The 22,575-nt window shown below is 44.9% G+C and overlaps 1 protein-coding gene across 1 annotated transcript in view; it reads left to right on the top strand.

Annotated features, from left to right (window-relative positions):
* LOC149328416 (lipase lipl-1-like) overlaps nucleotides 1–22,350 on the top strand; it is a 42,657-nt gene extending 20,307 nt beyond the window's left edge. The window contains exons 5-9 of the mRNA XM_089558993.1: nucleotides 1,853–1,945; nucleotides 11,125–11,277; nucleotides 13,245–13,316; nucleotides 15,453–15,521; nucleotides 22,096–22,350. Coding sequence (XP_089415119.1) covers nucleotides 1,853–1,945; nucleotides 11,125–11,277; nucleotides 13,245–13,316; nucleotides 15,453–15,521; nucleotides 22,096–22,350 — 642 coding nt within the window. The remainder of the gene's footprint in view (nucleotides 1–1,852; nucleotides 1,946–11,124; nucleotides 11,278–13,244; nucleotides 13,317–15,452; nucleotides 15,522–22,095) is intronic.
* The last annotated feature ends 225 nt before the right edge of the window (nucleotides 22,351–22,575 follow it).

Genomic DNA, 22,575 nt, shown 5'->3' with positions numbered 1-22,575 from the left:
GTTATAGTCCTTATTACTATTTCAGCTAGGGCTGCCTATTTAACGCTCTGTTCTAGTTGTTCGGACTAAAGAAAAGAAAACGCCGTTGGGTCCATGCGGTTCCACAGTAATGATGGGAGTGTATTTTAGGCTGCACATTTTAGCCTTCATTGAGTTTTAATTTATACATAGCTTTTTCTTTTGTCCCAATGACATCTAGCATCTTTTTAAAAGAGGTGCACAGTGCTTGTAACTCTTCAGTTTTATTGCTTTCTTGACTGTTCTTTTCTGAAGGCCTTCAAATTAACAGCTCCGCCTTGTGTGCCAGAGCTGAGACAGAGGCTACGATCCACGTCGTAGAACACTGCAGCGAATATTTTTTTCAGCCACCGCAGGGTTCGTTGCAAGGCGAATTAATGTTTTTTTTTATTTTAAACTTTCATCGCAGGTGCTTCTCGATATCAAAGATGTTTGGCGAAAGATTTCAAAACCGGTCACCCTTTTACCTCTAGGGAAATTAATTTCAAAGCTTTCCATTTCATGGCGACAACACCTCGATTTCTTCGGGCAGCCTCGTGATTGTGACTTCATGAATAAACAATTCGTTGTTATTCCCTCTATTTTTTCTGAATGAGAAAACTTCGATTCCCTTTTTGGTTCAAATGATATTCAATATTCAGACAAGCTATAGATTACCTTTGCTATTTTAGCCACTGAACACGCTCACTGGAGCTTTGTTGATACTCTTCCTAACGGTGACGGAACTGGGTGTTCGAGACTCCATATTTGGTCGCAACCAGTTTCGGTTTCTGCTGCTCTGTAATTGTTTCCTCATTACTTTTGAAACCCATTTTTCACAACTTAGCTTGAGGCAGGAGGGACATATCCTCCACAGTTGCCTTTTAGCGGCTGTCCGAACCTGGGCATGGGACCCGTTTTGTATTGTGCTGGCACAGAATGCTCTTCAAGCGCTCGGGACGCTATTTAACTCCTCACGCTAAATGCCAAAATGCTACAAGATTTTACCCACCTCGGCTAGTTTGAGTGCATTTAGAGAAATCTCTACAACAGTCGTGAATATTAGCTGCCTACGTGATATCTGCTTTCTATTAAGAACAAGGCGGCAAATTTAACCGGGATATAATCACGATTACTAAAATGCTTTCCGGAAACGTAGGCACTATAGTGTTGGGAAGAAGTGTCATCGTTAACTGCATGTCTTCGTTTACATTTTTTATTTATTTGAGGCATGCTAACTTTGTTAAGTTCACTTCTGGACTCATATTATTTAATAATACCAGTACTCATTAATAACTATCAATTTCTATTTGAGCTCTGCTTCAAAACGAGCAAAAATGTTTTCTAAGGTTAATTGTATCAATTTCTTCCTTCCCATGAGGCTTCAGAACTGACCGGTGTGCATTGCGGTGAAAATTTATAGCCGTAATTATTAAATTACGTGCCGTAAAAAGCAATTCGTGCAATACATTAATCAAAGGATTCTCAACCAATGTATCCTCATATCACATTTCAGCGTTACATCTAACTAGAACAAATAAAGTGGGCGCTTTTTCTTCAGAAATGTTATGGCATGTTTAATGAGTCATCTTTTCGGAGTTTAAAATTCTGACGTGCCTGATGCTGCGAAAAGAACTTTTACTCCATTTTAGAGTTAAAGTGGTTACGAAACAACGAATCTCTTCTATGATCGACTTTTCGATATGGCTGTAATTTCTAGGGAACAAGGATTGAGTACTTTGCAAGGTTTTTTTACCTCTCATATACACCTAATGTAAAGGGCCGTCGTCAGAATAAAGGGCATAGAAGTCTTTTCTGTGAAGTCACATCATGCGGAACGCTCTTTCTTTTGCAGGTCGATATCTTGCTCGGTTATGGTCCAGTAGCGAACCTCAGCCATGCGAAGTTTCCTTTTCCACAACTGATCAGTATCTCCGATCTATTATTTGTGAGTATCGTTTACTGAACGCCTACGTTGCCGTGACTGTAGTGATGGCATATGCGGGCACCAAAAATTTTCTGAGATTGCAGCTGGAAAGCTCTGGACGTGCACCTGAAAGATGCAATGATAAGGTCGACCGACCTATCGAAGTTCTGTGTTCCAGTAAATAATGCTGGAGATTATTACTTTAGTTTCAAAGTTTGAACGCCCCAGGCACCTTCTTCATTCCGATGCCTAAATGTAGACAGCGATCGCTCCACCCACCGAAAGCAGCCGCCGATACGTTTTTGTGACGGCATGCGCCGATGCAGGCCGTGATGTCTTCCATGCCGGACCCGATAAGTGGCCGGCACAAGGCACAATCAACTCTCGTAACTTCAACTGCAAATGGCACCTTCAGAGGGACCCATCAGACTCCTGATGACTACTCGCCACGTATGTCACAACAGATTCCAGACTGTCGAAAAGCAAAGGTCTTATTCTTTCGGCAGGTCGACCTTTGATTCGACCGCCGGAATCCTCAGCGACGACGACAAGGACTTGTGGGAACACAGTCAAGGTCACATCCACGGTGACACATGGGAAATGTTTTTTGGATGCGTTTCCCTGCCGTAAAGGGTGTATGTGAAAGTCTGTTTATTAAGGAACTAAAACTCACTTATGAGAGGCTTTCAAGATTTGCCAATGAGCATAGCTTTGAGAGCAATGCGAAGCTTTCTGTACAGCGGAGTTGAATTTGCTCTAGTGTGCATTACTTAGTGCAACTCTGTTAAGGCGCATACGGTTTAACTCAAACTTATATCGCGGACGAACCTCATCATCTTGTTTATTTGCCAACAGGCTTCCGAAGCGCGATCTAATTCGGCGTTCGCTAACTGCGTTTCATTAAAGGGATACTGAGGCGGTTTTCGAATCAGCTAATTTTTTAGGGTCTTGAAGTAGTGTCATTGCTGATGACGTCTGTGAAATTATTTTTTTGATTTAGGCTAAAACAGTGGCGCAATCACCAATTAAATATGCGATGTTCAAATCTCCCGCGCCCCGCGCGAGCGTTGGAGAGGAGAACAGCGGAGAGGGAAACCTTGTCCATGTCGGCCAATGGGACGTCACGTAGAGGAGCCGGGGATACTGCGGCGCACCGGAGCGAGCTTTCAGCGCGCGTTGTTTCTCGTGCTGCGTTCGTTGTGACGTACAAAGCGTGTCAGCCGACCTTGAGAATCAGATTCAACACGAGGTACTACTCAGCATTTGTGTCCGTGAACAAATACGGCCGAGACTGTGTCGTCTTCCACTGTTTTTAGCAAGATCAAAAGCTCGCAGCGCAAGCGCTCGCTGCTGTGACAAAGAATTCAAGCTGAGCAAAGCAAGCCTACTCTGCTCGAAGCACTTTCGTAAGAGCGGCTACATGCAGAGCTTGTCCCTAATGTGACCTCTGGAGATTTCTGTCGAAAAGGCGTGCCTGAACCATGACACAGTTCCTTCGAATTTCTCGCGTATGAGAGGCGTGTCACCATTCCGAAGAAGCGCCTCTTTTAAAAGTAGAAACATGCTTACTTAGCCCCTGAAGAAACCTTATAGAGGCTTAAGCATGTGTCGCTCTCCTCAGCTTAGGTGCGGCCAGACCACCTGAGACGGGCTCAGCAACGCTTGGTTAGTGATTTTATACTCGGTTCGACGTGTTCAAGCAAGCAAGCAGAGCAAAGCACAATAAAGCAAAGCAAGCAAGAATTGAAGCTCTTCATATGCGGCATCTCGTTTAATCGTAGCTAAGAAATTAAAATGAAAGCGTTCGACGTTGATTTCGGATGCAAATTTATGAGAGAAATGAATGTCAACCGACTTTTTGCAAAAAAACACCGCAACCTTACTCGGTTTCTTCATCAAGTTGTGGCAGCGGGCGAGTTGCAGCTAGCTTGGCTTTTAAACACACATATAGTTGGCAACTACTTCACTGAACCTAAACTGCAAATCTAGGAAAGGCGAACGTTTCCGAGGCAGCGATTAATATATTCTGGCATCTGCTGAACCCGCCACGAGTGAAGCAGCACCCTTGTGCGCGTATTTGGCTTGGTTTCCAGCGCACAATGATTGCGTCACTATCTTGTGGTCACATGCCTCGCAGTGCTTGGCTACTGCGCTTCGCTAATGTTGACACCAACTTTGTGCTCCTTCATCGTTTCCTTGAAATACTTTCTTGCCCCAACCTGCAACGCCGGGTACTGAGAACAGGATTTTTGTACACAGTGCTTTGGGCCTTCTCTTTAGGATGACGCTCTTCCGGGCGAGCCAGGAGGCGACCGTGGTGGTAATTGACTTGAGTATTGTTCGCACCCCTTCCTTTCCGAGAATACGAGCCGAGGTTGTTCTGACACCTTTTACGCATGGTCTGCATCGCGTCTTTGACGCTGGCGTATGCTTGTGCTAAGCGTAGAATTTTTTGCTTGTGTCTTTTTTGGTTTCAGGCGATACGTAGAATGAGCAAACTGTAGTATCCTTTTCTTCGGAGGTCAGTAAAAAAAAATAGTTGCCGTATTCGCTTTTACAACGACACGGAAAGCTGCGATCTGCACTCAACGCAGCGCCGGATCCGCATCGGCAGCTTCTCCAGTCCTCAAAGTGACGTCACGACCTCTCTTGACCAATCGCGGGCGGCGGGGCGCCGCGCGGCGTGCCCCGCGGCACAGGCCGCATATTTCGGCTAAAAAAGACAATTCGCGCTTGCTTTTGATATATTTGGATGCGATATTCCAGTATACAGCATGAAAAACTATAGGACGCCACTGCCAGCCCGATATTCAAAAAAAGTGCTTCAGTTTCCCTTTAAAGGAACACTACCGACAACTCCGTGCAATATTTGTTCTCAGTAGAACTCTATCCTATGGGTATTTCTGTCTAGTGTGATGTTTTTTAGGAGCATAAGGAAAGGAATTTATTGCGGCGAAAATTAAATTGAAAGATATTCTGCCATTGTATACAATGTCATGATTCCTGCACCAAAGGGGGCTCTCCGATCGTCGCTTTCAACTTAACGGCGGTGTAGCCTATAGGCTCAGAGACCTGCGCTAAAATTGTGGTGTCGGCAAAACGCTGCTTACTTGCGGAATATGGCGGTAATGGCTACACCGATATTTTGTATTTTGCATCTTTCTAGCTTATGACAGCTCAGTTTTCACAGAAAGTAACATCTTTCGCGTGAGAACTTGGAATGTAACGATAAAGACCACTTCAATTTGACCTCATTGCCCCTCTGCAGTCGGCTATGTTTTAACAGCGAATGAACGAGCATGGCTCTCAAGATCAACTCCTGATGCTTAGCAAAGCTCGCAGCTGCAGGAACAGCTAACTTGTAATTTCTTGGCAAGAACCATCACACCACTAACAGCAATCGAAACAGCTTTTTCCCTTCCTGGCAATGTTATTCTTCAACTACACTCGCCGACCTGACATTGGGGCACTGCAGAAAGCAGGAAGCCCGAGGCATAGCCATTGAAATATGTTAGATAATGCCTCCCTTAAAAAAGGCTGAAGAAAAGCAATTAAAGAAGAGCCTCTATAACCTACATGAGCTTGAATGTGAGGCTCCTGGCTCGCACCTGAATGATGTCGCCGGTGGAAAGTGCCGTCTTCAAGAGTTTGGCGCTTAACCTTACAGATCTACCAGCATTGGATCTCGCACTAATTGGGATTTGCACTCTGTGTGTATCCTCAGTGTCTTTGTACGCCTCTTTTGTGCTGTTTTAAGGTAAGATCTTAAATTACTTGGCAAGCCTTGCTTTAAAAGCGCCGTCCTGCCATTGCAAGGCAAATACCAGAGCTCCATTGTCGCGATGCCATGAAATTACGTCACAGTCGAGAAGTTATGTGCGTCCCGGACCAGAACGAATTTTTCTTAACTTGCGAAGTTTATGTGCAAGTTGTATAGATTTCTTTGCAGCTGTATGGCTGTGCCTACGTGGATGCTAATGAGTAGTTAGTCCGTTATCGAATACTGCTCTACCAGCTTTATTGTTATTGGCGGTCTTTCACAAAATGCGACTATTGTTATGTTAAAAAGAGCGGCTGCGTTATCGCTCCTTCTGTTCGCCCTTTTTTTAGAGCCGTTACGTATAATTATATGAAGAAGTAGTGCCATCCGCGTTTTTTGTTTATTTTTGTATTCTGTGTAACGAGCTGAAGGTACTAATTTAAGCAGATAATCTAATGATTTTCTGCGCAGACACGCCCAGTGAGGACCAGGTAGTTCATTTGACTAAACGGCTCGGCTCAGTATATGGCATTCATGTCAGTGGTTCGAGGAGTACCGGTCTGTAGTTTGGCTTGGAGAGAAATGAAGTCTACCGTTCAATGTAGTTGTTTGGGCTGAAGCGATATAATGCACTTGCACGGGAGCGAAAAATATCGCATTCACGTACAAGCTGGGCAGGAAGACATTTCCTGTTTAGAAATATAGCTTCAGAAAACAGGCATTTTTGTGTCTTTGGTTAATTGCTTTCTTTCTGGGTTCCATAAACAATTGAGCGTTACTTGGCCTTTGAAAAGATGCAGTGTTGTTCCGGGGTGTCATACAAACACCTTGACGAAGCAGATTTATTGTTACCTCTGGGAAATATTTATGAACGCTTAGAGGGAGAGAAAATCACTATATCAATCAGCTCATTGTTTGGGGCAGAAACGGGGGCTAACGAAGAGGGTTCAGCCTAAGTTAAGGACGACGCAGGGAGCTATGGAAAGAACAATGATAGGTTTAACTTTAGGAGATCGGAACTGGGTAGAGTAGACGAGGGAAAAAACGCAGGTTAATGACATCCTAGTCGAAATCAAGAGGAATAAATGTGCTTGGGCAGGACATGTAATGCGAAGGCAAGATAACCGCTGGTCCTTAAGTGTAACGAAGTGTATTCCAAGAGAAGGCAAGTGCAGAAGGAGGGGCAGAAGGTTGGGTGGACCGATGAAATTAAGAATTTTGCGTGAATGCGGTCGCCGCAACTGGCAAAGGACAGGGTTAATTGGAACGACTGGGGGGACGCCTTTGCACTGCAGTGCGCGTAGTCAGGCTGATGATAACCATGATGACTAGACTGCACAACTTTTTCGAAACCTTCTATGAAATGCCGGAATTCTGAATCTAACTTTAACGAGATCCCATTCCAGCCAAATGATACTGTCCATATTAGAAAAGTAGATAACCACAGTGCCGTCGAACCGGCACGGAACTCTCTGTTAGTCACATGGTGAGCCTCGCCTACCTTCTAGTGCTGTTGTCTTAACGTTGTTTCTTTTACGTGGCTTTGTTACCGCTTGCTAAGGGCTTCGTAAAGTTTTCATGTAACTAGAACATTATTTCACTGTCATAAGCGCCACGCCGGAAACACTGGACCATAATAGTGCGTAAACACACGCTGCGTTCATCCAGTTGTAGTGAGCTCCAAACCACCCTAAGGCAGTAGTTTTTCCTTGAGTTCCAACTTTCCTTTGAAATCGGTTTCTAGCGACTACGTCTTAGCAATAATCAGATAGAAAATGGGTGCTGACTAGCTGCGTCCTCGCTTTGCGAAAAAAGTTCCTATATAGTCCGATACATAGGTACATCTGCTTGTAGATTGCACAGTGTAAATTCATGTACATTGATGTACACTGGTACTACATCTGCAGTGTGCTTGAAGTGGCAGCAACTTCAGGGTGAGGCAATAGATATACAAATTTTATACGAGATTATTAGCTTCCTCCGTATCTTTAGGTGCACGAATATAGGCAATTGAACCAGCTCGTTCATGAATATGTGAAGTGACTGTTTCTGGCAACAAAAAGATTTTTTTAAAAATCAATATGGCCAGGTCATGATTTCTCGAACACTGAAAATCCTTCAACACCACAAGCTGTTCCTCCCAGAAATGCCGCCATTAGGTAGTTAGAACTTTGTGTGTTGACCCTCTTTCGTCTACTGTGAACTGCTGTCTCATAAACCATAGATAACGTTCGCCACTTCAGTATTAAGGCGGAAGCCTTTAATGTCTCATCGTTGTAAGCAGCAGTTGTCGACAGAAAATGTCACGCTTTTCAGTTGGGGGAAACTGTCGTGACGTCACAGTGCGCGAATTTCAAACGGGGCCAATTGCAATTTGGCTAGTAACCATACAACCAATTTAAAGGATCGTATAGTGATGCTCCAAGTAAGTGGGACTGAGCTTAGTTAATTGCTTAATTACCCAATTAGCCTAATTAGCTTTACTAGTCAGGCCATATGAATAAATAAAAGCGATTAAGAAATTGGTCGAGCTCAGGAATCGAACCCCGGTCTTAGGCGTGAGAGACGAGCACGCTATCCACTCCGCCATGCCAGCTCTATGGTTTGGAATGAACAAAGGCGCGTCTAGTGAATACGGTGTCTTCACTAACTCTCATCCTCCTCCATTCCCTTCCGGCGAGGTTTAGGTGTCCACCGAGAAATGAGAGGCAGATACATTTCCTTTCCTCAAAAACCAACTTACCGACGAGCGAGGCGTAGAACCGAATGGGCGATGGCGTTCTATGGACTCCTTGGCAGCATTGCAAGACGCTGTCGCGTTCCACTCTTAGGGGCGGAGCTTAACATCCTAATCACACATCAGTGACCACACTTAAGGTAAAAAAAAATGTCCCCCTGAATTTTGTGAGACAGTTACTGCGTAATTTTCTTTCCTCAAATACAATTTTCATTTTCTTCATTACGGCTCCTCTTTATCAATCTTCTTTCACTCCCACTTCCTCCCTTCCTCTACGGTGCGGTTCAGGTGTCCACCGAGGTGAGAGAGAAATACTGCGCCATTTACTTTCCTCAAAAAGCGTTGCGTTCAAAGGGCAACGCATCGGGCCGAACGGGTGGTGGCGTTCCGTGGACTCCCTGGCAGCGCTACAACGCGCTGTCGCGTTCCAATCCTAAAGGCGAAGCTGAAGCGTCATTAATTAGCAGTTAATTAGTATTCAGGCATTAATAAGTAATTAACCGTTAATTAGTGATTTGTCATCCCTACGTAATTAGTACTCAATTGTATGTGACGCCACCAGTGCCACAGAAACAGCGAAGGTGGTGCGGGAAACGCTTCCGCCTCTACCCACTTTAGACAGTCAAAGTGCCCCCTGAATTTCTTTTTATTTCGGTTGCTTAAAGTGACCGTGTAGATATTTTTATCGAGTATGTGTTTTGTTGCGAGAATCCAAAGTTTCTTGTCCTGATAATCGAATACCCGGCTGCAGCACTGAGACACACGACAAATCTATTGAAACCCTAACTTTTCCAAATTGCATTCTTGCTTTCTTTTGGTAGTCGGAACGTGCAAATTCTGGCATTGAGAACACTATGCATACTGTTAGTATCGTGCCTCTATTCATATCTAGGCACGACGACTGCAGCGCCTTCTAGATGGCTTGCAGCGGAAGCAGTGAAAGTTTTTTTTTTTTAAATAGAGGATGGGTAGCTTTTATAAACCTAGAAATGGAGACCACTGCGCTTATTTTAAAAATTTTCTCACCACAGTAATACTAATGATATTTCTCTCAATACCAGCAATCACTTTTGCGGATAGCAGCCCTGCTGATTGCAATGCACTGTGGCAATCTTCTTTTTGAAAACATTAGACTCGCTGGCCTGAAAACTTGTTGAAATCCAGGAAGAAGCAGTGACTACTATGCAAGCGAAAAAATTAAGATGCCTTAAGGTCTTTCAAGCAAAAATACCAAAAATAACCCGATGCATTGCGCTCAGTCTTATTGATAAAGTGCAAGTTATCAACTCCAGGTGACGCTGCCCGACAGGTTCAGGAGCCGCGAATTTCGGAAAGAGCACGGCTCAACCGTTTGCTGTTGGACGATGTTAGAGGTTATTCCTTTTGCAGCCAAAAGCTTTTATACTTACGTTTAGCAAGACTGAATACCGGTACTGGGATGTCGTCACTGCTCTAGGCTTCAGTCCCTCCAGCGGCAGCTGCTCAAAATCTCGCCTCTCGTTCTTCTACTTCTCATGGCGTCGCTGCAGCTCAATTTTGAGCGGCGCGTGGGTCGGCGGCTCAGCTAGTGTGGTTCTGGCTGGTCGACCCCGTTGGTGCCGCTTCTGGGGGCAGCTGAATGCCTGAGAGAAGCGGCGGGGTCGCGCCGCGTAGTCGCATTCTTGTGCGCAGGTGAGTATCTCGGGCCACTCCGTATGCACGTGATGCTCAGTCACGGCGCAGCTAAGAACGTCAACTTTGTCGCGTACGTGTGCATGCTTGCACAGAAAAGCAGAAACGTCACATGTCAGCTGCAAGGAGATATAAGGCTCACTCGTCCAGCGAGCATTCAATCGCCTCGCTGCTGCACCAAGTGCATCGCCGGTTGGGTCGGTCAAGCTGTACCATAGTTGTACCATAGTTGACTACACTCGCTGTGACAAGTGGGACTAAAGCTAACTTTTGTTACCTCGGTCTCTGCTATCGGGTTTTCCACTCTGTCAAGTTTACGCTTAACGCATAAGATGTGGTTTCTAAAGGAGTAGGTTTTTCAAAGAACAAATTGGAGTGCGCAGTGTAAGATAGCATGCCTTCGCATACCTTGAAGTCATTGCACTCTGCGAAAACTCCAGGTCCTTCTCGTACGTTTGGTTTTCATATTTTTCGTTAATGTATCACATCCTTCTGCCTCGAATTTGTAGTAATTTCTAATCATCTGAGATTTTTTAGGTTGTTACTCTTCCTGTTTTTTTATAATTTTTCTATGCAGTGTTTCTCTGCCCTCTTATTTTTTCCTTAGATGCTTCCTCATCTCTTTCTCTCAGAATAACTGTGCTACTACGTTCTTTTCGTCATTCGCAATTCCTCGGTCCTCAGGCCCTAAATCGTCTCCGTGCATATGGCCACATCTGCCAGCTAAGAGAATCCTTTCTTCACCTGCAGACCGCTGGGCCTTTCAGGTGTCATTGGCCACAGCTCTGGCACACTTTACCGACCTCTTATATTCCGATAGTTTCTCAACACTCTTTTTTATTCAGTTTTCCCCTTTGCGATATCCTGATGAAATTGTTTACACTACTGATTTCGTGCCGTTTGATGCTGGCTGCTGTTATGATTAATTGCTTGCCTCTAAATGCAGGTCCTCTTGTAAATGTCGTTTTATATAATAAAGCCTCGTCTCAGTCGTTAGTTTCTAATCCAACACCTCAATTTGTTCCCTCGCAGTCTCTTCTCGATCCACTGGGAGACAGTGGGTACCTGTACCTACCCAGTGCCCCCAGAGAGGTCACAGAGCTTCTCTGCAGTGTCTTGCAAGGACAGCCGTGCCCTTTGCTCCTGGCCATCACGCTGCTGTCGAGTCCAGAGCAACTGAACAATGTAAGGCGCTTACTGTTTCGACAGATTCGTGACAACCAGCAAACCTATGCGTGAATAAATACCTAGCAAAGGCAATGCCGCTCTCTAACTTACAAAAGGCAGCAAAATGAGTGCGGGAGGTAAAAATTAAAGCGATGTTCTCTACCATGTAAACGAGAACACAAAGCGCACCACACTACGTGAAGAGAATAAACGAAAACATTATTCCAATCACTTCAGATAATGTGAAACCTCGCCTAAGAAAGGAATAATCTTTTTCAGCACCCATGTGAACGATCGCACTTCCTCGGAGCACGCACCTGCAAGTTGGGAGTGGTCGTTGACTACTCCTTTCTAAAACGCACAGGCGTAGACATTGTAAATAAATATAATTGCCCTAGAACACGACCCGGACACTGCTGCTTTAGGAGGTCGCGTAAAAATGCTCAAGGAACCAGAATGAAGCATTAGATGTAGCTTAACCTGAGTTGCCGTTACTTCATGATCAGGTTAGTTAAAACAACCCAAAACGCACACGAATGGAAGTGGGAGAACATGCCACGGACATTGCGGCATGAAACAGTGCCCGTACTGTGGTTTCTTGTTGGCGTCCGTAGCTCGAGTGTTGTGTGCGCTGGAAGCCCTTCTGAGATTTCTAAGGGATGCATGGTCTCATGCCCCTCATAAAGAACGCAATATGTGCATGTGACCTTTTGGCGCTATTGCTTTAAGGCTACTATTCTACAGAAAATCCGTCGTCGTCGCCGTTGTGAACAGCAGCGGAATGTTTGTGAGCGAAAAAATCCTGTGGACAACCAGCCACCTGTGTTCCCTGTTCCTAGGATGTCATCACATGCCGCACACTGTAGTGTGAGAAAACTGACCACAGTGGCATGTGACAGGCAAGTTAAAGATTGGTCGTGAGAGGTTGATCAGCAAGAGCAGCCTGGGTCTCACCAACTGCTGGCTGTGTTTAAAACAGTCACCTGCACTTGCTGGAAAGTGGCTCATCGCTTAACCGCTTCACCATTGCGCCAGTTGTGGTATGAGGACTGCTCGGGATCTTTGAATGTAGAATAGAAAATGGCAACTTCCACATAGAGGGGCATGTAGGCAGAACGTAGGCGCACTGATATGCAAAGAGTATCCCAGGCCGCTTAAGCGACCGATTAAAGACATCAGGCCATACTCTTAATGCGAAGCTAATGTGTACCCTCAAGTTTTTGATCGTCCCCTGTTGTAGCAGTCAGCCGGATACATTACAGGGCCAACACCTCCAGTTGTCAATCTATAGTCGTCCTCCTCCACTTTTTCACACTGAGGTACCAGCGGCGCGTGAAGTGACATGTGTTGCCATAATGGTCTGGTAAAAAAATGTGGTAAAAGAAGAAAGCAGTGCGCACCGCCATGTCGTACATGTGTTCCTGCTGCGCTAATCGTGGCAAGACTGCAGGAGATGCGACACTATTCTTTATTCAGTCTAAACTTTTCATCAGTGTGCAATGCAGTGTGCCTCCTCTCCGTCTTTTGTGGCATTTGCACCTTCTTTTCCCACTTTTTGCTGCTTTCAGCTTCTGTCTTTTCTTATTTCAATTAATTAAGACGTTACACGCAAGCAGAAGGAAGCCAGGATTTTAAAGTTGCTTAAAGCTAGAAGTGTCCTTCGGAACTGTATAAAAAGAAATTTTCAGCAAACTGTTGTGGCTTCTTCAGTCCAACAAAGAGCAGGTAAAATGTGATGTATAATGCGCATCTAACACGTAAAATAAAGTGCTTCACAGTGCCCAATTGCTCCAACATTAAAACTAAACAAATATGAAGTGAACAATTCAAAAAGCCATTTTATGGACACTACCGCAATGTATGTGTGATAATGTAACTATAAATATTGAATGCAAACAGTTTAATGCGCTCGAAAATGTGGCCCCACAACCCATCGTGCCAGCGATATCACTTAGAAATTTTCTAGCCCAGGTTCTTTCTTTCAGACAAGGACGCCGGTATATCTCAACCACTATCCCATAGGAACCTCTTACCAGAACCTTCGCCACTTCGTCCAGGTGAGGACTACAGTAAAGTACCATGTGCTGAAGTTCACGCAGTTTTATAATCAGAGGAGGTGCAGTCATAGTCATTTCAGGCTACAGGAAAGACGAGTTGTCTATGTGGCACGAAGTACCAAATGCTGTTTCCATAAACATAGGATGAACAAAAAGCGACGAGTATATGTTTTATTTTTACAAAAATAAAGTATGGTGCTCACTATCGCACAGGAAGGAAAACTAAATTTGTGATATCTCTGTAAAGAAAATCAAAGTTCCTAATTTTCTTTCCATAAGGACGGCAGCTTAGTAGACAGAGCTGTATAGAGAGTATTATTTTTTATTAAACGCAGTGTTGAGAGTGGAGAGCTAAACTAGTTGGTGTTCTAACTCAGAGGGATAACAACTAGTGAATATTGACAAAGACTAAGCCAGAGAGAAATGTACCACGAATATTCGACGTAAACTAATTTCCTTCTAGGAAAAATGGACACTCATATAGGCAGAGAAGGATTTCCTAGAGGATCAAACAAAAAACCGCATGCATAACGCTATAAAGTGACAAAGGAAGCGATAAAGAGTGCTTGTTCACGCACGACTCTCTTTTAGTTGAATAAGGGAGACTTCGAGCACGTCCCTTTTGGCGCGTATTCAAAGAAAGGACGCGTGTCTCTTCACAGAGTGGATCACAATGATCCATACGACGTTTACAGTGTGAAGCTGAGGGCCCTGGTCTTATTAGTGCCTCGACGGTCTACCAGTGCTTCATTACCTGAGCACTAATACAACTACCAGTTTAGGCGATGTAGAAATTTCCGCTTAGCAATGGAGTTCTGTAGACCACATTGATTCTGCAGGCCACTCACAGCTTGTCGTGTTTTATTGGGCGAGACAGTTTTCCGCTGCTGGCGTCAATAACAACTTTGCAGAGTTGGCCAAGTTTGTCCAGTGCAGCAAGTTCAACTTGAAGACGCGTTGCGTTTCGTCATCTCCCTTATACGGCGGTGCTTAACACCAGTGTTTAACGTTTTTATCAGGCTTTCCGCCAAGGATGCCACAGTTACTGAGAGAAACCTACCCTTGTGATTTGGCCTGCCTGTAAATGCGCAATTCCGGAAGTCTTGCTTAGGCAGGACATATGCTTTCGAGCAGCATAAAGAAATATTTGATTTTAAGAACTAGATTCTAATGACGTTAAAGAATGTAGTCATTTTATTGGGGCTCCTGGCGGTTTATTTATTTATTTATTATACCCTCAGGGCCATTACGGCATTACAGAGGGGAGTGGTTACAAAAAAATTAAATCAATTTAACGAACATTAGGTAATTAAACAAGCAAGGTACAAATATGACTCCTACACATACATTGTTAGCTAAGGCGTGCAGGAAAGCGGAAAAAAGAAGAGAAAAAACATAGAAAGGAGGAAAACAATAACACAGAATAAATTACGTCCTAGTTAACAATGTTAGCTTTCTTAAATTTTTTGCTCTGTTTTGTTATTTTGCTTTTTGTTTTTCTTACTGTTAAACTGATATCAATATGATGTTATGCACTGTTCTTGCTCCCAACTTTTGTAATGACAACGGGCTCACAAGGCTTCAATAAATTAAAGTGAGAGTGCCGGGCTTCACTAAGAGGCTGTGTATAAATTGTAATCCTCTCATCTGCCGTTTGAAACGTTCCACAGAATTACACCCCAAAACTGAATGTTTTATGCATGTACCCCATTCATTCACTCATGCGCAGATTGTGTAACTTGTCACTGCACGGGCAGAAATTATTCTGGAAACTGAAGGTCAGTTTTGAGCTTCACAAAGGACAAAACAAATGACATTTTGCGTGACCGGCTGCACCCCTCAGGTTTTTCTTTTCTCCGTGAAGGTGATATCTGCCTGACAGCCAAAAACATTATCTTTGTCTACTCAGGTTAAGATAACTCTGAGAGGGTTACCAGTGAATGTATTTCAAGTAAGACACTTCTTTAGCAAATTCAGGTTGCAAACATCCAATCAAAAATTTATGATCAGCAACACCTGCAGATAATACCATTTCCTCGTGAGGTCTTTCCCTCACCTTTAAAAAGGCGCTTGACGTGCAGGATCTCAAGTGGCTTTCGTTTGTAGTTTGTGAAACATTACAGGAAATATTTTCAGGTCTACAGAACCAAGAACTTCGTCATGTATGACTACGGGTACATGGAAAATAAGAAGCGCTATGGTCAGGTGAGGAAAAATATTTTTGCCCTGATTTATTGCAGCTCTTACAAATTCTAAAAGCACTTAATCTTCAATACATCTTCCACGATGGCCGTATCATGTATCAGTAAACGTATTCTCTTTCTTAGCTGCGTATACTATCATAATAAATACGCTAATATTGTTGAAATATTACTGGAAATTATGTATTTGGTATCAGAAGAACGTGCATATAACTGAAGCAGAATGTTACTTAATATATCGCTTTTTGTTGAAGGCTATCGATATTAACAACTTGTGCAAGCAAAAATAGCGCGATGACATTGAAGAGTGGCGATTCGGTCTAGATGGTTAATGGCTGAGAAGAAATCATGGCTGCGCAGTCAGAAAACGAACGAACACAAGCGCTGACTTGTCCATGCTTGCGTTCGTTTATTTTCTGATGAGAACGCACTTGCCATGAGAACGCTAGTATAACTATAAGAGTGTCCGTGGGGCACTAAGCTTCTCATGTAACTGCAAATGCCGAAAGGAAAAAGAAACAGCCTGAAACCATCATCTTAACATGTACAGCATGTGCTCTAACCAAACAAGCTCGTCCATTAAGAGGTGATTGCACCTGGCCCCTCTTTAGTCCGTTGAAATTCCTTAAAGAACATCCCGAAATGTAATCTTATTTCTCTTTAGCAGCTGTGTTTCGGCCGGGCAAACGTATATTAGGCCTGAAAGCTTTGTAGCTGGAGCATGGACAAGTCCGTATAACGATGCCGACAAATCCTTAAGACTTCAAACAGTACCGTAGACGCAATCATCTGTGCCCTTCTGAACCCATGATCTTATAGAACCGCATATGACAATATAGTTGTAACACGAAGACTTTCATACCTTGGAGGTTTTAGACTGCATCAATGCGCGTATGGTGAATTCGCGTGCGTTATAAAATTTTCAGTAAAGCAGAGGCTGATAGAATTTGTTCCTGAAACATTCTGAATAAACTTCGGGGCCCACCTTAAATAAAACTTCATAGTAACTTCAGCTTGGCGCATTATAGCCTTAGATGCTTATGCGCCACTAAACCCAACACAACTCATAGTAACTAAACAAGACGTGTTTACACACTTGTTTCCGGAAGTAGAAATAAGTGATGAGTTTGCAATGTTTCTGGGCACTGTTCCTCAAGGTTCTGGATTACTTTTAATCCTATCATCCCGTATAATGCTCTTTCTCTCTTCCCTACTTCTCTCCCACGCCGTAGTGCGGCTACGAGTTGGAGTGCTATGCATAAGGCGGAGAAACTGAATTTCGGCGGCGGCGGCCCTATTTTGATGAGGCCAAACTACAGAAACAAATGGTCGATGTGCGATGTATTGCATGGTCAACAACCCTAGCGCGTCGAAATTCAAAGCAGCCTTTCATTACAGCGTCTCCCATGTCCCATGTACACCTTCTTCACACTTAATCAAAACGACTTTTACCCATAATCGAATAGGCAGTGCTAAAATATATTTTCTTGATATGATTAAGGAATCCAACTACCCGGAATGCGCTCGCATTCGGCATTGTAAGCATATTTGTGCACGCACTGACCTTAAAAATTCGGTTGCAGAAACCACTTGTCAAACCGAGATGCATTCATATCCAATGGATTCGCGAATTATTTCGATGTATAATAATATTTCGATATTTCAAAAAATCTCTATAAGCTTATCCGCAACGTGGAAGCTAGAATAAATATCACCGTTGCCATTGACGTCCTTCTTGCAGCGACCTGCTCTCTGCTGACGGTGCTTTGGAGAACTTGCGACTGCCTAGCGTAAAATATCTAATCATCGTAAGGGTACACTTTCAGTATGCTTGGCATGTAAATTACCTCTGAATAAAGGTCTGCTACCCCTACTGAAAAATCCGTTATGAATTTTAAACCGGAACCGCATACCGGGTTATTGTACAGGATTAGCGATACCGGATTTCCGGAATATCCTGTATAAAACAGGACAGTCCTGTATAATACAGGACTCTCCTGTTTTGTACAGGATACTCCGGTAATCCGGTATCGCAAATCCTGTACAATAACCCGGTATGCGGTTCCGGTTTAAAATTCATACAGGCATACAGGACAGTCCTGTATTCTACAGGCTAGGCCCGTATTATACAGGAGGGCCCTGTATCACAGGACAAAGGCAGGAATAAAATGCTTCAAATATATCCCACTTGGACTAAATCTGCCCAAAAACTGGGGCCATAAGTGTATATGCCAAATGCTGCAATATACAGAGCCTCAGAAACTGGTAATCTGCGATTATCAGCGACTCGTATTGCAGTCGATGTGCAATTGTGTAATTTGCTCCCAGCTTTTACCAAGTATTGGTAGCTTCGTGAGTATTATAATGCATCAAAAACTCCAAAAGATGTTTATTTTTTTCGCATGTCTTGAACCAGGTCACTGAGGTAATTATTTAACTCTTCGCGACAATCTACCGGCGCTGGGGTCTCTACAGGGTGCTGGCCAATGAAGTAGTCAAAAGCACCTGCAGAAAAGAAATATGATTGGTAGTACATAATGCCCCCAGCTTATCTTTTAATTGGGCACTGACACGCAACATAATGCATTGAGCACTGTGACATGCAACTTGCGGCCAATGGCTTGTAGCTTTTCAGGGGTCATTGGCTTTCTGCCCACTGTGGAGGCTTCTGACTTCAGGTTCCGATGGCAAGCTTGCCCTGTAACGCTCCTTTCGAGGAGTTGTGGAGTCGTCCAATGGCTGCGTCCTTGTAGAAACGCGAATCGTTGGGTGCCACCATAGCTGCTGCCCACGTTGCCGAAGGAATAAAAATTTCATTCCCGAGGTGGACCTGTATGCAATAATTACAAATGCATACCCCAGTAGCACAAACGCGGCTCTGAATTGCGGGCCCTCGTGGGCCCACACAAGCCACAGACAAGCCAGGCGTCTCAAGACGCCAGGCCCTGAGCATTGGGAATGCTCAGTATCGTGAATGTACCTCACGCCTTCCATATTTGAGTCAATAATGTATTGCAAATCTGCGTCGTAACATTGTTGGTGTGTAAACAGGTTGCTCGGACGATTCCGATGCTTGCGTGGTCATCCTCCATTATTTACGGCACATACCGCAGCATCGATGCGATGCGTGATGTTTGTTCAAAGTCTTGAGCCGCTCCCCCTCAGGACGCTTATCGATGATTGCTCTCGCACGTATACACCATATGCCTCTGTAAAGAAAGAATACAAACTATAAAGCTTAGTTTAGTCGTGTTATCATGAAGGACAAGCAATTTCGGTATGTAACTGAAAGAAAATTTTGCGCTATTTCGTCCCTCTACGCTGTGCAATCTACAAAGTTTTAGTTAAAAAGACACTGGTCAGTTAGAACGTTTTTAATGACGCCGAGCATATAACCGAGACGGAGGCAGTACTTAAAGAACAGAGTGATTTAAAATGCGTACTTACGTCCTAGCAGCACGACGTCGCTGTCATAAAATCCGCCTTCACCGCCGTGCCCTCCACCGGTCAAATGTTCACCACTCACGTCTTTCGGAGCGAAGTCATTCATCACTGAGACAAGGATGTTAGGGTTCCACCATATTTGCACTGGACGTACGCATAAAAGGCGATGTCATCTTTGATCATGGATTGATCAAGGCAACACGAAGAAAGGCGCAAAAAATTGTATAACACAAATTCAACGCCAACGAGCGAGTGCCAGCGTGTTTTCGCAGATACCTTCATCGCTTGACACTCAACCCAGCCGCAGGAGAGAAGTAAAAACGTGTTCCAAACAAACGCAGGAAAGGTGGGGGAGCACTTCTGCATACCGCGCAGCGACCTGGCACAGTGAACAAGCAGAATCGGAACTTCCTCGCCACTTCATGGAAGCCTCTCGGGGAGCATGGTCGGGAGGGCGGCTTAAAAAAATGTTCGGTCGTGGGTTGTAGAGCGAGCGCCTCCGCGCCGTTTCGGGGAACGGCACTGGGAGGGGTAGGACAGACACAGAGGAGCCCAAGGGGAAGGAACAAAGGCCGACAGAAAAACCAGGGGTGAGCAGGCTTTTGGTTGCGACCGACTCGGACCCAGGAAAAGCAGAGAAGGCGGTGATGAGAGAAAAGAAAAAAGTTTAAAAAAAAATTGCGCAACGACGGGTTACTCGTGTAAGGTTTCTACAGGTGGTTTTTGTTTTTATTTTGTTCTCTCGAGCGCTGTATATTTTAGCTAGCACGAAGCGTCGCCTTTAAGGGAACACCCCAAGCTGCCGGCTCCGTTGAATAAACCTTTTCTTCGTCGATAGGAATGTTCTGGGCGATTTTTGATTAGTATGTCTCCCTGATAGAGTGAAGGGTGGGGCCGCTCGCGATGGCGCTTGGACAAGTTGCGTTATCAATGGACTACCGTTTGATGAAGAAGTGCAAAGAATTCCTGCACGAAAACCAAGAATTTTCTTTATTCATCGATGCGTCGCTACAGACTGCCGCTAGTGAACATTAAGAAAGCTGCTGCAATGAACGCGACAGTAACAAACCTTTTGGAGCCTCTGGCGCAGTCACCGGAGGCTCGCCATGTTTATCAGCCAGTCGTGAAGTTCTGCACTGTGAAATCCAGAGTAATCTGCGCAGGACTTACGAAGGCTGCTGACGGATGTATACTAGCTGTTTACCCACACACAGCCGCCCTGGCTTTGTCAGGGTGCTGCACGGGAAACCAATATGGCGGTTGCCGGCCAAATCCCCTTCATGCAGCCCCCACCTTTCATGCACAAACTGCATGTTTTGCCACTGCGAAGCTCACGATTAGCCCTTTTGTATTCCTAGCCCTTTCAACAAAACCATGTATGTGTTGATTATCGCACTTATGCGCACGCTGAACCCCCCCCCCCTTTCCCCTAAAAAAATATCTGCTGGCATACAACAGTCAATCTGCAGACCAAGCACCAAAACCGCAGCACATATCGCTCTGAATACAGGCTGGTATGTCCGGTTTGAGCTCCGTACCGGACTAGTCTGTCCGGTTTGAGCTCCGTAACGGACTGGTCTGTTCGGTTTGAGCTTCGAACCGGGAATGGACTGTCCGGTATGAGCTCCGTACCGGAGCAGTCTGTCCGGTTTGGGATCGATACCGGACCGGTATGAACCGGTTTAGCCATCAAACCGGACGGGTCTCGCCGGTATGAGAGTGATACCGGACCGGTATGAAACCGATATGTTGCGGTAAAATTCGGTTTCCCGCGATACCGGATTTTTCAATAGGGAATACAACGAACACTACAATATTATAGTTAAAATTTAACTACAGTTGTCTTCTGCCCTTCTGCTTCACGAAAGCTATGAAGCACGCCAGGTGAAGATGGGTGCTATTCTTTAGTTAGTACGTCCGCTACACCTCATGGCGGTGATGTGGCATGGAAAATGAGGGGCACAGACAGCAGGCCATTCTCCGCCACACCCCAACTTCACCTCGTTCCACAGTTTCAGAGCCCTAGCTCTGCCAGTAGGTGCCCAAGGTTGCCCACCGAACCTTCTCCACGCGCTGAAAATTATCAATGAGCGCCGTTAGGGAAAGCGTAAATTGCAGGACCACGAGGTATTGATTGTCCCACTGAACCTGAGCTCGATAAACGTGAACAATAGTGTTATACTTTCCACGGAAATTTCAAAGAGTATGTTCGCACTTCCCGATATACAAAATAATTCCATCTAGCCGTGATCGATTCTATTGACCATTTTGCACGTCCTTGCTGTCCCAGTAGACAAATGTTGACCGCCGCGGTGGTTCAGTGGTTATTGTGCTCGGCTGCTGACCCGAAAGACGCGGGTTCGATCCCGGCCGCGGCGGTTCAATTTCTATGGAGGCGAAATTCTAGAGGCCCGTGTACTGTGCGATGGCAGTGCACGCTAACGAACCCCAGGTGGTCGAAATTTCAGGAGCCCTTCACTACGGCGTCTCTCATAGCCTGAGTCGTTTGGGACGTTAAACCGCATAAACCAAACCAGACAACTGCTGCCTTGAAGCTTCGTGAATTACACAAACAAGGCTAATTATGATACCGAGGAAATGGCGTGAAAAACAAGACAAGAAGGTAAGAAGCGACATACAGAGCGCGGAACTTACACCTCACATTATTAGGCGCGAAAGACAGCATTAATCCGATACAGTCACGCTTACTGGTCCATGTCTAAGAACCGTATCTCTTTCTACGATAAGCGACGCGATGGCGCGCTCGGTTTCGCTTTCGTTGACTTGCGTACGTGCCAAGCATTTTTCGTTGTTGGCACTGAGGACTGCATTTCCATGCTGTCTCTTGCGTGGCTGGTATAATCTGGGACATTGTTTGCGCGCTCTCTTAATCCGCCATGTAAGCAGCGACCAATCTGTGTGACATAGGTGGTACCAAATGTCAATGTCAAAAATGTACCGAATAAAGAGATAGGCTTCTTAGATATGAACCAGGAAATGTGACGGTTTTGGATGGATGCCCTTTTGTTTTTTTTTGCATGTCTTAAGTATTTACTTGGTTCGTGAAATCTTTTTTTTCTTCATAGGTAACGACTGTGCCTAATGAAACACTTTGGGCGTGGTTATTTTTTCAGACCAGGCCTCCTGCTTACCCTCTGGAGCACATCACCGTTCCCGTGGCACTGTTTTCGGCCAAAGGAGACACACTCGCTGACCCAGACGACGTAGCTAGCCTGGTAGAGAGGTTGGGCTCAAGGCTGCTCTTCAACAATATCTTACCGCAAGCGGACTTCCGCCACATAGACTTTCCCTTCGGCTACCGAGCGACGAATTTCCTCCACCAGCCAATGATCGACACTCTGGAAAGTCGCGCTGAAGGAGGATCCTGAGAGGGGACATTAAAGTTCCGCCCGTGCACTCGGAGAGTTTGCCGTTTTAAAGTGAGTCGCCTAGCGTTCGCAGAAGTTGGTGCATGTTGAAGATAATAATAAAACATTATGCTTAATCCTCTCCAAATACGTCCATTCACAAATCCGCGATGTCCAGTTGCCTGGTCAGCTCATCGCTTTGGGGCAAATCTGCGAGGTGGGCTGAATGAGAGTCAGCGTGCCCGC

Source organism: Amblyomma mixtum, chromosome 9, assembly GCF_055824585.1.
Source record: "Amblyomma mixtum isolate Tamu chromosome 9, ASM5582458v1, whole genome shotgun sequence".
NCBI lineage: Eukaryota > Metazoa > Arthropoda > Arachnida > Ixodida > Ixodidae > Amblyomma > Amblyomma mixtum.
The sequence above is the reverse complement of the archived record's forward strand: the minus strand, read 5'-3'. Positions and strand labels throughout refer to the sequence as shown.